Genomic DNA, 16077 nt, shown 5'->3' on the forward strand with positions numbered 1-16077 from the left:
CAATGTGTATTTTTTTAATAAAAAAAGTTTTCACTTGACCTGGAGGTGGCACAAGGAAACAACTCGAAAACAGCGGGAAAACGCGGCTGCCAGCGGCTTCCCGCATTTTCTGGCCAATCAGAGTAAAGGGAATAAAGGTCAACGAAGTCGGCTGTGAGGAAAGCAGACATTTTTCTTCATTTGGCTTCATTATGGCGGCTTTGGTGAAATTTTCGTTGTGTTTTGGACCAGGAAAAGGTAAGTCTTTGAATTTAGTTCATTTTTTTTTTCAATGTTCCGAGAATAACGGAGTTTAAAAAGTAAATTAAACGCAGCAATGGCTACATAAAGAGCTGTGAATTGCGTATATTTATGGCAAGACAGATCCTCGGCAGTGAAAACAATTTGGTCGAAGATTAATTGCACTTGACTGAATCACAGTTGATCGGCAAAGCTCTTCGTTAAGAAAGACCAAACTTTATTTTCAATTCACATATACTTATTTACAAAAGTTGACAAAGATAATTTTTTTTTCTCACTCAGTCAAGTCTTGTGCATTAAATTGAAGTGTCTGTCATAGCATAGATTTTAGCATGATAAGTGCTTGAAATAAACGTAACTTAAGAATTAAGCTTAAACTTAACTCTATTTACGTACAAATTGTTGTGCACAATGCCTCTGGTAATTTCTGAGCTTAAACAATTCCCTTGAAAGAAAGCTCATGTCAATATAAAGGAAATTTGCATTGAAGGAAAAACTCAGTCAGCCATGCATGACAGTCCATCACGACCTGACTTAATTATCATATTCATTATACCATTAAAAGAGTTGTTGACTATGAAAATTTAATCTATGGATAAGTTTCTGCTTTTGTCTCTAGTTGCCATTCTATTGAAAAAAAGCTCTGTTTGTTGCCACAGTTGAAATTATGATGATATTTGTTCATTAATGTTGATAAATGACTTCACTGGGTTGAATTTAACAAATTGCATGTGGTTTAGTGTGGTCTGTACTCTTATCGACAATGATATGCATCATCACAGTGGTCAAAATGTTGTGGAGTAAAAATATGTTTTGATATTTGTTGTATCAGGCTTATGGATCAATCATTTGGAACTCCACTATCTCCTGCCCAACCACCCCCCCCCCCTCCCCCACCCCGAACCTGCCAGGCATTTGACATTTTGAACTGTCTCCAGGGCTAAGAATGGTGTCATACCAGGTGATCAAATGCACCTACCCTGTGACATTTGCAAAACTGAGTAATAGAAATGTAGATTGAGTGTCAACCGAGGTGTCGATGGAGTGTTGATTGAATATCGATCGGGTGTTGATAGAGTGTCAATTTAGAGGATCGATCAAGGGTATCGATTGACACTCGACCACGGATGCCTTTAGTACACGTAATCCAGCTTATCTTTAGTAGGTGAAATTGTTACAATGTTTGATAAAAAATCAAACTCGCTATTAGTTGCAAATTAAAAAGCTGACCCCATAATAATATTATTATGTGACCTCTCTGGACAATACCAGTAGTTTTAGAGTTTCATGTCTTGGTCTTTTGGGCAGTAGACAATTAAATGCCAATAAATATGTGACTAGTGGAAATTTGCTGATGAATGTTGTTTTTATCCTTCAGCTAGCCACTCTAGAAGAACTGAAGAAATTAACAATAAATTCTGCTAGAGGATACAATATACAACTCTGTAGTTCATAGTCAACTCAGATGCAGTTAAATCATGCAATGCTCCAAAGTGTGCAAACATCAGAACATTTTGGTAAGTAAGAGGCTGGAATATTCATTTGTTATTTCTATATTTTGTAGCATAGACCATCTTATAATTTCTTCAGCCACAACTTTTAATATCTTTTTCCAGCAAAGAAAGGATATAAATAGATTTTGAAAACCTGGCTATAGCTTATTAATATTATTTTAATTGATCATTTTTATTACAGTCTCACTCTGTGAAAAAAAAAAAGTTGTTTCTTTTTGGTTCATTTAAGGGCAAGTGAAGAAATGTTGTCCTTCTTAAGGGACAAATACATCAACTGGCTCACCTGGATGAAAATTAAGTAATTAAAATGTTATTGGAAACATGCAAGGGGTGGGAATCTTTTTGGTAAATGAATCAAAGTTGCAGAATGTTGCAAACCAGTCTCAGGAAATGTTGGTTTTTGACTGGTAAAAGCTGAGTTTTGAATCTAAATTTTGAGTGGTTGTCTGCAATATCAACTGTTTTGGTTTGGCCATCAGGTTTCCAAACCAAATTTTTCCAAGCAAAATTAATAATATGGTTAATTCATAACTATTGATGGGATCAGTAGAGAATTTAAGGCATAGAGGTTTTGATAATAACTTAGTAAAAGTAAATTGACAAAGAAATTTATTTGCTTTTACTCAATTGAAAATTTTGTTGGCAAATTTGACTGGATAATAGCCATTTCTCTTTATGAGATGCGGCTCCACTGGGAATCATAGTGGTTGTATTCATCATCTTGGACTGGATTTTTGTTTCAATGAATGAGCCATGCAATTCCATGCAGGCATGTCTCATGTTAAATTATTTAATTTCAGGAATTTTTTTCAGTGGAAAAAAGTGTACAAGTAGTTGCTAACTGTTTACTAATCAAATGTGCAATTATTTTGATATGTTTATATGCTCCTTTTCACATATGATCTACAATGAAAATAAGGAAAAAGATTACACTACTGAACATGAAGAGATCTGTGGAAATTACACAGGAACAGCAATATTCCCAAAGGTGTGTGTATTCCTCATTTCTTGTCAAAGTTTATGTCAGATTTGTTGATTTTTAGATTGCTATTTTGCAACCATAAAAGATCTTTGTTGTAAGAGGTCTGTAAGATGTCTTTAAGAGACAGGCAGACAGATGGACTGGTAAACTGGCTCTAGGCTTTTTGTTTATTTGTGCCAAGCTGTACACTTTTAAAATGACCCCAAGTCTTTGTTCTCTTATGAAATTCTAGCTGGGGATAACCCTTGTTCAGCTGGTGAAATTAGCTTGTTAAACTGGCTCTTAATGACATACCTGTGTGACCAAATCTCTGAGTAGAGTGGAGAGAAATACAAAAAAAAGGCTACTATTGACAGAAGCACAAACTATTCAGAGGAGGAGTAATGAGCTGATTGGTCACGTTTTATTAATGTGATATTAGCAAAAACTATAGGCAAACTTTAAGGAATAGAATGCCAAGATTCACCCTTAATATTCATTTCCAACGTTTTTGTTTGTTTGCTTCTGTTTAGACAAATGCGGACAAGCAGTGGTCGACAGGATGGACTTATCCAGTGAAGATGCATTGATTAATTTCGTCAACGCCTTAGACTTTGTCAAAATGTGTCTTCCCTAGAAATCATGGGTATTTAGTTGGCATTGACCCCCAACAAGGCAGTTTAACCACTTTGATGAGAAAGAAGTGGAAAACACTGTTTTCCATTCCACTTATAATGCAAGAATGAGCAAGTGCAAGAAGCAGAAAAGGAGAACTGCCAAAACATAAGAAGTTCCATGCAACGGACTGTACGTGCCGTCTGGAAAGGACGCTTATACACTAGTTGACTTTTGTGCGAAGTTTGCTATATCTTTCCCGAAATTTTGCGGTTGTCTTCCCTATTGTCTAGTCTGGTCTAGTAAATTTAAGGAACTTAGAATTTAGCCATAGTACTTCAATGTTAGATAAATGCACTTTGTACCATGGAAGATTTGTTGACTGTTGTTTTCACGATAGACAGAACAATGTTTTCCTTATGATCAGTCTCATTACGTGTAGTTTGAAACCAAGCCTGTAACGTGGCTTTTTGAAACCTGAAGCCCAAAACATTTATGTAAGGTACTTGAAGGTATTTACTCTTGATAAAAACGGGGAAAAAAAATTGAAACTGAGATGAAATTGAACATATTTATTTTCTTAAAATTAGGCGCAATGATCTTTCCGGGCCGCTTTTCCGTTAACATTTGTCAATAGTTTGGTACAAAATAACCTTATTAAAGCTGATATATTCTTCAAAACTTGTCAGACATAAATCAAGAGTACGGATCTAATTGCATCTTTCGTATGCGAAGCTACAAAGCTAGTGTAGCAAGCAGAAAAAAGCGTATACGATGTGGATCGCGCGAAACGTGATCAACGGTCGCGCAGCGCGAAAGAGGAGCGCGAGCGAGAAGTTCGGGCGAGACGCGCGAGCGCGGAACGTGCAGAGTACCTTTGACAAACCTTTGGCCTGCGTCACAGGCATCTTCGACCACGTCTTATGCAAACCTTTGACTCGAATCGCAGACAAATTTGATTACACTTTTGACCCGCCTTTGACAGTGCGCAAAGGCGTATCAAAGGATCACCTTTAACCCTAAAAACACAGGCGTTCAAAGGTGAGTAAAAACGGCCTTTCACGCCTTTGATTTGGTGGTAAAGGTTTATTCACAGATGATCTTTGATTCGCGTCACAGATCGTCAAAAGCGTGCAAAGGCGACCTTTACAAAACCTTTAACAACACATTTGACGCGGGGTAAAGGCGATTTTTCGTGCCGTGAATGCTTAGATCTAGTATTATAATTTAAACGGGTACATAAAGAGATTGTTAATGGAAAATAGCGCGGTGTTCTGCCCTTCGGCGTTGTAAAGGCTTCCAAGACGAGAGAAACGATTTTGTAATTGTTGCGTATTTCATTTTACAGCTTGTGGAGGGACCTTCAATGGTACTACAGGTGAAATCAATGCAGTGGGCACATACTATTCAGGATATTGCTATTGGGAAATCCAGTCACCGTTAATGAACTCAAGTATACTTCTAGTTGTTGAACATTTCCAAACGCGGTATTGCAGGTAAGAACCTTTGATTATTGCATTGTTGTCATGATCCTACTCCCACGCGTTAGTGCTAGTTTTCGCCGATCGCGATATGAATCCAAAAATACCAGGCGAACGCGAAAATCTTATGTTTTGTCTTTAAGGTCTGTCGTGCATCATGTCACCAGAATTTCCCCTGCGACATTAACATCAGCAAGATTTACGTTCACGAAATTGTTTTACTTCTCTATAAGGACACAAACCTACCACTAAGCTAGACTAACATGTGATCGGAAGCAATACTAAAAAAAACTGAGCTAAATTCACCTACGCTACCAAAATATAAACGCTTCGCTGAGTATGAATACTCAATGATGAGTATGAAAAATGATGAGTATGAAAACCCAATAACGACTTACTAAGTACTTCTCTCACTAGTTTTTTTTAATGAGAAGTTTAACCCTTTGTTTCAAAATTGTTGTATACACTCTAGACCAACAATCATGATATTCTTTCAATCTCACCATACACCAGGACGGTTGCCTACTTAATTAGCAAGATTCTGCGTCATTCCAATGCGTCGGAATCGACAAGAGTTATTTTTTTCCCTGGATGGTTTCTTATCAAATCCAAGAAATGAAATTCCATTGATTTTTAGCGGCAGACGAGCATTGCGCTCTATTGAGAACTCACAAGCGTTTGGTTTCTGCGTCTTCACCTATCCATTGTTAAACCACTATCGTATATTCGTTGCTACTGAAAGTTCCATTGCCCTTTAAGCCCTGGCCAAACGGACTCGCAAATGGTCGCAAGTAGCCGCAAGTTGAACTTGCGTAGATACTTGCGGTGGGTGGCCAAACGGGTGCGCAAGGTTCCTCGCTAGTACACTCAAGTCGCAAAAAACCCATTTCAACCCAGACATATCCTGTGTTTCATTGGCTAATGATAGGTCAACTTGCGTTGACTTGGGTTGGGTAGCCAAACGGTGAAAAAGTAGCGTCGACTTGCGTGCAAATTTGATATCGACTAAAGTGAGCGGAAGTCATCCCAAGTCAGTGCAAGTCCCCGTGAAGGCTGCAAGGCCTGACCAAACGGGGTCGCAAGCAAGCCCAAGTTTTCAACTTGCCTCTCAGTATTTGCAAGTCTGTTTGGCCATGGCTTTAAGGCGATGGACGATGCTGTGGGCTAATTTAGTTGAATTTAATAGTCAAACACAGTGGATTACTTTTGTTTCTTCCTGCTGTATTTTAGTTATGGTTCAGTTGTAACTGGTAACGGCCAACGTACGTACTTTTGTGGTCAAAAGGAACCGTTTGCATTTCTGGTTTCTGGAAGTTATGCGCTTGTCAGACTCTACAAATATTATTATTATCGGACGACATTGAAGGCTTTCTATGTCGTGATGAACAATGGTAAGTTAACCGTAGACTAATAGAATAGTGTTAAGAGATATCGGTTAAGGTTACCGTATACCTTCAGGGGTGCCTCGCGTCCAAGCGATGTAGCGCGTCCGGTTTAAGCTGTAGATACCTAAGCCCCCATATCAAATTAAAGCTTAAAGAGCTGGCTATCAAACCATACCAAAAATTTTGAAATAAAATGAATTGCCAATTTTTTCACGGCCACTAAATGCAAGCGTCCTAATCACCTTTTGGAAGCTACAAGTCAAAGCGAATTTTGTTTTTCGCCAATTTATATTTTTCCTCGGTTTCAGGACAAAAAGCGCTAAAAAAGCGTGTCTGCGTTTTTCCATATTCAATTGTAGTAAAAAGTTACAGAACATTTTCGAAATAGGATTTAAAAAATGTGAAGTGATCGTACAAAAATCGCTCTCGGAGAAAAAATATTACGAAATAAGCAATTCGCAGACACGTTTTTGTTTCTTATATGTTAATCTAGCTACTGTCCAAATTTGAGGGCAAACAAACAAATTCCGTTTGAGTTGTAACTCTTTAAAGTGTCTGCTTCAAGCGAAAAAATTTATCCGAGAAAACAGCGCTAAGAAAAATATCTTGCTTCGCAAACAAACTCCGCCCACAAACGCCTTCAACTGGGTTGTCAGATCACTGAGCCAATCAGCGCTTGGAAAATTTACTACCATTAACTGGCGGTGAAATTTACGCGTGAATCTGCAAAAAAACCTTGCGTTTCGCAATGCGCTCAAGGCGGAGAGATAATTTTTCTGCAGCTGGGTTTTTCTTGAAGCTGGTTTGGCAAAATGGGGAAGACGAAAAAGGACACGAACGCTAGAGTAGCTGGGCGACGAGAACAAACAAAAGAAAGCGCGGCAGAGCAAATGTGCATGGATAATATTCCAATGGATCTCGATGAGTTGGACGATTCATCGGTATCGAACTCAACAAAAGAGTCATTGTAAACATCGCTGTTATCGCTGTCGAGTTCCCAAATTTTACACAACCTTTCTCTTCTCTTGACTCGATCTTTTTGCCCGCTTGATACGTCCGTAGCTTCATCCGCGAGGCCAACTTTCGCTTCTTCACTCATTGATGTATTTTCATTCATTCTTCGCTTTTTCGAACTGGTAAACGGAGTTTTCCGTGGTCCATGTTTACTTATAACTTAACAGAATTACATCTAATACAAAAAATGCTTGGATTAACAATGCTGATTAACTGAGTAGCCAGCCAATTCGTGGTATCCATATCGGTAATACTCCCGCGAAAGTAGTCTCGGTTGATTGCATACGCATTATAGGGCTGTCAATCAAGAGGGAACTTTTACTTCCGGCCATAACGTAAAACATCCATTTCTCCGCCAATATTAAGTTTTTTTCAATTTTGTTTTCAGAAATTAGAGATTACTCTTCGACCATTAGTTTGAACCAAAAATCCAAATTTCAAGAAAATTGCCGATCTGAAGGTATACTGTAACCTTAAAGGAAAGCACAATACTATTTTGTAAGGAAACGGGCCTGTTCGAGAAACAGTTTGGATCAACTTCAACGAGGGACGCCAATAATACAAACTGGGAAACGTCCCATTAACTCAGAAGTTCAATTAGCTCTAATCGTTTCAACAAAACAGACCGATTTCCTTTTAATAACACCACTCTTCATTGAGTTTAAGTAAAAGGTATGACAGAACGGAAAAACAGCACGATGAGAAAGAGTATTACACCCGCTTTGAGTATTACGTGCATAGGCGACATCTTTCGACCATCTTTCGACATGCCATCTTTCGACATGCTATGAAAGACCGTTAAACTGTGAAACTGGTAGTTTTTCCGGTTATTAGCGGAGGAAATGGCAAGTAAATGATAATTACCTACCTCAAATGGCTGAAGAAGATTTTGGACTTTGCATGCTTCCCTATTTACGGGATGATTCAAGCGATTTAGTGTAGTCGATCGGTTCTCAATAGTGACTTCCGGTAGAATTGGGCCGCTGGCGCTTTTAGTATTAGCAACGTGTGATCATTCAAAACAGTCGACTTATTTCTGCCAGAATGACTTCTTGATACTCCTAACCTTAATTTGATGTCAAATAAATCAATCTTTCATCATTCATTTCGAGTTCGACCGTAGAGAAGTCCGTTGTGCTTACATTTTTAACTAGGCCAGGTTACATAGCAGGTCGAAAGATGGCATGTCGAAAGATGTCGCCTATGCACGTAACACTGAAAGCGGGTGTAATAAATAAGTTTTTGTTTATCCTGATTATTAACAAACCTGAAAATGTCTATGGTAGTTTTTACTAGGAGTATTTTAATACAGCACAATGAGAAAAACACAGGGCTGCAGAAAATGCAAAAGATTAAATTGACATTTACTTTGTCTCCTGACGATACAATTAGCGTTTTAATGATGTGCTTTCGACCAATCAGGGGGGAGTATTTGGGATGGCAGTATTGTAAGGCAGGAGAACGCCTGACATTTCTGTCTTCAGCCCTTAATTTACCGTTGCTTAGAGGCGACAGAATGTCTTATTACAGGATCAAACAACAGAAAAGAAAATAGGGTTTGGGGAGTGATTTCAGAAATTATGAATGTTAATGAGACAAGCAGTGAAGATATACTAAAGCAGATATATCAGAGAATAAAAGGAAATAAAATGGGTTAGTTGTTCTACAACAAGGAGAACAGCATCTCTTTAAAGAAGTGATCGGCGCGTCATCAGCTTTATGATAGCTGTGACAAGAAAATCTTCCCAAAATAACTGTTTGCCAGTGTGTTAAAATTTACCTTTGTTATACAAGTGTGTATGTATCAGCTGACGGGTAAAGCGTTAGAAGTAAAACGTTTCGGTCCAATTTACCTCCTTACACTATTTGTTAACTTTTCAGTTTCATATGAACACAGCTGGAACGTCACAATCAGCAATATAAGTTCCACAACAGTCAGTGTCAGCTGGTTGCCTTTGAATACCAGCGGCTTAAATTCCACTGACATATATGGCTATGTAGCTGTTTGCTTAGGCAGAGGTAGCAGTGACATTCTTCTGTTGAGTGTAGAAAATGCTTCATCTTCCAATACCGTGGTGCGCAATCTGAAATCCTACAGGAAGTACAAAGTCAAGGTTGTTGCTCTCCTCAAAGATCGAGTGACTGGTGTAATAACCTTGAAAAGCAGCGAGGAAACTGACATTCGTACCAAAGAGGGCGGTACGTAATTTTAATATTACCTAGTTATTGTATTTAAATTGCGGGTACAAGTAATTCCTATTTTCCTCTGAAGAACGGAAAGCGAAAAACACGGGGAAGAAAAAGGTGGAATGAGCAAAAATATGATACTGTACTGAACTGAAAGAAATATTATTTATGCCCTGAAGGGGATTTAAACACACGTTCCAGGCGCTATTAATCAGTCGGGTGGGCTCACCACTACGCTATCAGACTACTATGACATGCTTGAAACACGACTAATTGTTAAAAGTACTGAACGGAGAATCCGTGAACCTCCCTAGCAAATATTTCATCTTTCAATCCGATGACACTAGATTGACAGTATTTTTCCATTTTCTAAATTGAGATGAATCACGAAAATTTCAGAATGAGAACAATTCTAGTCGTTTTGACTCGGAAAATGTTATTTTCTGAGTATAGGTAGGACATTGACTTTCACTCCTTTGCTCGCTCCTTCCTTCCGTCCTTCGATTCCTGTTAACCTATTAGTAACTCCTCTGACCAGTATATAAAGCGGTGGCTGTCGGTTGTCCCCAAGTCAGAAGAGATTTATTCTCCAAGTGATTTGTTTCTGTGGCAATGTTTCTTATTCGTGGATCATTTCTACACGGTCGACAGCGTTTGTTTTTTAGCTTGAAGTTCTCACTGTTAAACCAATTCAATGCTGTTCAATGGAAGAAGCGCCACTTCCGTTAATTTTTCTTCGGAAAGCAGACACGCTGTGTTTTGGTAAATGTTTTGTTTAAGCATTGGAAAGTCAAAGGCTGTGTTTCGGTAAACTTTTTTTTTAGCAGAAAAAAGATTGGCTAAGCGCGGTAGGGATCGAATTCATATCCTCTCGCTAGTCGGGCGATCACCTTCTTCACTGCGCCACATCGACATCCGCAGAATGCCGGTGAAACATATTCATTATATTGCTTTCTACAAAACGCTGGTTGTTAGAACAGCAAGCGCAAGAGTCGCGCGAAAGTCCTGCGAGTCGATGGCTTATCGTTCAATGAAGTCGTTGCTGAGCTCGTTCAAGCGGAGTTCAATTATTGTCTTTCTGGTAATGTTTCTCATCCGTGCTGATTCGTGGATCTGTTTGGATGTTTAACAATGGCGTCATTGGTCACTCGATGGAGCTGGAGTAGCTGGAGACTGTACATTTCGATGTAAGCTTAATTTCGAACGATTACGTTCGGACATAAGCTATGAATGGACTCCAGTTATTTAATTAAGACAAAAATTCCATTCTCAGCCTTTCATAAATCAGTATCCGACTTCAGTGGCTCACAGCCACTTTGATTCCTAAATTGTTTAGACGGTATAGAAAGTATGTTTTGTGTTTGTGTGTGTGTGTGTTTTTTTTAGCTTGACTTTTTATAATTCATTTTCTGAGTTCAGCGGCTCACAGCCACTGTGATTATAGAAAGCAGCATTTGTATACTCGCAAATTTAATTGGTAGACAGATTTTTGAGCGACGAATCCGTAAAGCGCAGAGATACTGTATAAAAACGCTCCCAACCTCCAGTCATTAATCATTTTATTCTTCTGCCGAACTGGAAAATGACTGTTGATCGGTTGACACGTCGTTCTTTTATAGCATTAGGTTTGATCGCGAGATGTTTTACCAGTGTAAAGCTACAGGAGATTTCGCATACTGTGAAGTTCCGAAAGCTACGGTGCTCGTTACTTTCCCACTAAAGAACCTTTTGCTGGCCGGAGGGTCGCGACTTTCGGGGGCTTACTCCTTTCGGGTAGCTATATACCTGTATGTAGGTCGATCTATGTCTAATAGTTTGAAAACTCGTACTCCGTTCTTAACCTCTTACCTAAAGGTCTTTATTATATTGCCTGTGGAATAAGGGATATTTAGACAAATCAATCCAGTGCGCCTGTTACTGTGGTTATTGTTTCCTAATTCAAGTTACGTTTCACGTCGCTACTTCGCTACTTTCGTAGCGTCGTTGCCAAGGGTCGCCACTTTCGGGATTCGGTAACAAGAGGAAAGTTTTTTTCGCTACACGTGCTTTCAGGCAGGTATTACTTTCTGGAAGTCATTACTCTTTAAACTTTTAGAATATGAAAGAAATGAATGCAGGAAATATTACACTTGTGCGCGACAACTTTTGCTCTATGAAAGCGGGAAACCGTTCGCCGTAACAGCCACCCCAGTGGGAGAGTTTGTCTATTCTTCGCCCGTTAACGATGGGTTAAATCATATCCCCCACCGTTATGGTAATGGAATCTCGAAAAATCTTTGGTGTATTCAGAAAATGTTACCGTCATTACTCTGAAATGCCCACTTACGATCATTTTTGGATGGATATGATATAGCGTATAGTGTCAAAATTGATCCAAATTTGATTTGATTGAAAGAAATGTAATTTAATTTACCCTCATAAATGTTTTATTTCAATAGATCGCAAAACGCGTTTACAAACATTGTCCCAGCTGAGTATCTCTTTCCTTATTTCCGGAGTATATTATTAAATGAAAATACCATCAAATATACAAATAAATTGCGTAAATAATTCGCAGAGCAAAATATATTGCAATTAGAAGTACATGACTGAAAGGATAGAAGTGGATTACAGTTCAATCTGTTTGCCTTCCCCACTTTTGTCATTTTTTCTTTCTTCTTAATGAAGCAAGTTTATAGCAAGCTAGTGGTCATACATATTTCAAAACAGGACATATCAGCCAGGACGCTGCTCCTTATTAAAGTCTAGAACTACGTTTAACTGTAGCAAGCAGAACCCCTTTTACAGCGGAAATTATTCCTGGTCGTACTACTTCTAAAAACTTGGTATTTTTGACCTAGTCTTGCATTCCTTAAACTTACGGTTTATAGCGCAAGGACATTCCAAACAACCAATGAAATTTGCGGAGCTCCAGGTTCCGAGAGGGCCGCCAACTGGAGCACCATACTCGTGGGAACCCATGAATGGACCTTTCCCGCATTCCACTTCAGTGCGTACGAACAATAGCACCAAAGCGAGGTTGGGGTGGACATTTTCATACATTTAATGTATTTTTGTCCAACCTGACCTCGACTTGGCGCTATTGTTGGTTGGAATGCAGGAAAGGTCTATTGCTTTTCTCACGGTCATCCAGGAGGGAGAGGTCAACTTTGCTTGCGTAGCCATGCGATTGCGCGCCCGATGATCTTGGCCATTATGACGTCACTCGTAAGCCGGCCCGTGAAGTTTCAATGGCCGCTAAAATAATGACACCAGAAAAGTTTTTCATCCGATGATTGCTCAAAGAATTTGAAAGAAAGCGATCAACAGACCACAGGAATAAGATAACCTGTCAATATTTTGTCCAAAAATACTTTGGTTTTCAAAAACTAGATGTCAAAAGGATCAAAAACACGCATAATTTCGAGATCGCTTAATTGAAAACGTGGTTTAAAAGTGAAACTTTGTGCTCGTTTCATGGGCGATATCTGGAGAACCCAACAATGAACAACACAAACACAAAAATATGATCTTGATATGGTTTAAAACGTTTGAATGGTGATGAAAACGAATCATTTAAACTATGCATAAAAATGATCAGTGGGTTTAAATCCATTATTTTGTAGACGATAGCATGGAGGACCTGCTGATCAATAATCGAAAACCTCGAAATATGAGAAAGTATTCGATGAAAAATGTTCCCTTACAAAGAAATTTAAGCTATCAAGTCATATGCTGAGTTGGAAAGTAAATAATGCACCAAAGAATTATTTTTCTGCCCTAAATTATCCGCAAAACCGTCGAAGATAACATTTTATTCTGCGAGGCCAACCAACTGACGCAAGCTTCCGAGCAGACGTGTGGATATTTTAGATGGTAAAATGATACAAAATCATTGTATGGGAGACCTAGATGAAACAGATGATATTCAGAATAACATGGACGAGACCTTAACAGAAAGGTGCTTCATTTCATGTGAAAATGTTCGTCTAATATGAGATCGGAGCAGGATCTGTTTCCTCGGGCGTCCGCATGCAGTGCAAAGCTGTTTCTTGTACACTAAGAGTTCAGTACACGAAGGAAGGTTGTGACAAAGGTGATCTCTTATTGTAACCAAACCCCTTGTTTTCTAATAGTATCTGTCTTGAGACACCGTGAAAGCTTTACTGCCTCTGAGTTTGAAATGATAATCAATTCTTTTCTTTATACTTTACGCTTTTAATTTTCATCACAGTAAATCGTATGTTAATAAAGATAGCTTCAACAGTTATTTAACATTAAGTTTAAACTGACCTACAAAGAAATATTGTAGAGAAGAGTGTCACAGAGGTTGTACTTTTAAACATGAACCCCAAGCCTGATTTCTCCCCAGCTCCATCCATCCCAGGTTCCCTGTTGCTTTTTGCATTGATGACTTTATTTTTGGCTTCAAGAGAATGCATCATGCAAGTGATAAGCGTACATTTTCCACAAATAACAAAAAAAAAAACACACACAAAATTGGGTTTTAAATGTTTAATTGACAGTACATTGACAATAAACAGATAGCTTTATATGGTCAGAAAACGGGCCTGCTTGGATGGTCTTGCAAAGGTAGTGGAAGATGGTAACCTACGATCAAATAAAACTCCCCTTAATATTCACCAGTTGAAAATTGAAGTAAATGTTGACGTGACCTCCCTTCTCTCTTTGGTTTTTATTTCGCCCCCAACTCTTTTCAACACAAAATGTAAACTAAGAGATAGATTTCCTACTGAGATCTAGCACCAGGAACTCAATATGTATTTACCATTAAAAAAACTAATTCTCACAATTAAATGATCCAACCCCATCCACCTTTTAAGTCCCGTCCAAGCAGATACAATGCGGTAATGTACATGGAGCTAATATCATAATTTATAAAACATTACATAGCTCATTTCCAGTATCAATGTATTGAATTGAGGTCTTCAGATTTTCACATAACGAATTTTTTCAGCGCCCTCACCTGCACAAAGGAAAAATAAATTTCTGAAGCATGTCAAACAAACTACAACAAACACTCTGCATAAAGCATTTTTGGATCCTGACATAAACAAAAGTTACAATATTGTTTAGGAATTAAAATAAATCAAACTTCAAATTCCTAAATTGTTGATCCAGTTGTGCCAATTTTGTAAACATCATAAGATCAGCAACAGGAACTCAAGGTGACCAGCGTTGGGAACTCAAGTTTTGTTATATAAGCATACATGATTACAGCCGACAGTGAGGCCCCTTATTTGGTCATAGGTAACAAAGAAAGCCCTTCCCCCAGTGACCCTAGATGAGTTAACTTTCACACCATTTTTTTGAGAAAGCAAAACACAAGTCACCCTTAGCAACATAACCAGGGTAACCCTGGTACGCCTGGTAACCTGTTTTCGTCAAAATACTGGCCTACCTGGGACAACTCATGGTATGAAGAAATCAAAATTAACTCACAAAACCCTACAGTGATCAAATGACTGAAAGGAAGCCAGAGGAAGAAGGACAACTGAGCATTAGAATATGAAAAAAGGCTTAAGAAATCCTGGGGGGACAACTTCATTTCATATAAACACTTGTTAAAGTTGCCTCAGAAGGGTCTAATAGTGTTGTCTCCAGTACCCAAGACCATATAAATGGGGTCTTGTACTCTCTCCTCCGTAGAGGCTCCCTAAGGAAATTGAATATACTCTGAACTACCAGCCTAAGGTCAAAGCAGCACAAGAGAGGTCTGTGCAGAGGAGAGAGGGCCTTGTATGTCATTATGTTTAAAGAAAAGTCTTACAAGACTAGACTGCAAACCATGGGTAAATTGTAGACTGCAGGCTTTTTAAGAATATCATATTCCCATTTTCATTTATAGAGAGATCGAGCTAACCATACGCTGGCTAATCTGAGCCGTATACTTCAGGCTAACAGGAGAACTAAACTCTCTATAAAGGAAAATTTAATGGGAATACAATATTCTAAAAAAGTCTGCAGTCTTCATTTTTATCCTCTGTCTGCATTTTAACCACCGTTGTGCAGTAGGTAGGCTTTAAGTCTTATTTAAATAATTAAAGTTAAGTTCTTGTTTGTGAAAATTCTCATTTCCGTCATTGTGGATAATATTTCTGTTTGCTAGGCCTGTTGTAGAAAATGTGGAAAGGTTTTAGTTTTCTGAAAGAACATTCCGAGCTCGAGATCGCAGATATTTCATACTCAAATGGACTGATCATTTTTACTGCTCGCTCTTCAAAATCATCTTCAATTACAATGTTTTCCTATACAAGTTACACGATTGTTTAGGCTACCGATCACGTAAAAAAACGCAATTTACAGGGCGAACAGTCAAAATTTTGCCCCATATATTTCCACCGCAGAGCGATGACTGTAACTCTTTAAATGCACTTTATGCGAGATTTTTCGGTCATAATTAAAATCTACTTACCTCTCAAGAAAGAAAAATGATAGTTGCTCCTTGAGATCCAAATACAATACCATTTGAAACTGGAATGATCGGAGAAATCTGCCTCAAAAAGTTGTATCAGCGAGAGGCGACGACGCCATTTTCGAAAATTTTGTGCATTTGCGCGCTTCTTTCGCCGTGACGTCATAATGGCCATGATCATAGGGTCAGCCAAATCTGACGTGTTCACCTCTCCCTCCTGCGGTCATCATAGCTAGCGGTATTGCTTGTACACGCGTGCGCACGC

The 16077-nt window shown here is 38.6% G+C and overlaps 1 protein-coding gene and 1 long non-coding RNA gene across 4 annotated transcripts in view; both read left to right on the forward strand.

Annotated features, from left to right (window-relative positions):
* The window catches only part of LOC145484722 (neogenin-like), a 28976-nt gene that overhangs the window by 4864 nt on the left and 8035 nt on the right, over positions 1 to 16077 (forward strand). Inside the window, exons 3-5 of one of the 2 annotated variants that reach the window (XM_081463351.1) lie at positions 4679 to 4826; positions 6042 to 6202; positions 9092 to 9409. In XM_081463351.1, coding sequence (XP_081319477.1) covers positions 4679 to 4826; positions 6042 to 6202; positions 9092 to 9409 — 627 coding nt within the window. Of the gene's footprint in view, positions 1 to 4678; positions 4827 to 6041; positions 6203 to 7695; positions 8180 to 8212; positions 9410 to 16077 lie in introns of those variants that run through there. The other variant, XM_081463350.1, reaches the window with a different exon arrangement.
* On the forward strand, positions 1655 to 4670 carry LOC145484869 (uncharacterized). Of its 2 annotated transcripts, none has more exons than XR_014049084.1 (3): positions 1655 to 1757; positions 2674 to 2742; positions 3249 to 4670. It is a non-coding gene; the product is annotated as an uncharacterized LOC145484869 (long non-coding RNA). The 2 variants fall into 2 exon arrangements; XR_014049085.1 differs by lacking the exon at positions 1655 to 1757 and having other exon boundaries at positions 2454 to 2742; positions 3249 to 3430; positions 3463 to 4670.

This window comes from Orbicella franksi, chromosome 4 (genome assembly GCF_964199315.1).
Source record: "Orbicella franksi chromosome 4, jaOrbFran1.1, whole genome shotgun sequence".
Lineage (NCBI taxonomy): Eukaryota > Metazoa > Cnidaria > Anthozoa > Scleractinia > Merulinidae > Orbicella > Orbicella franksi.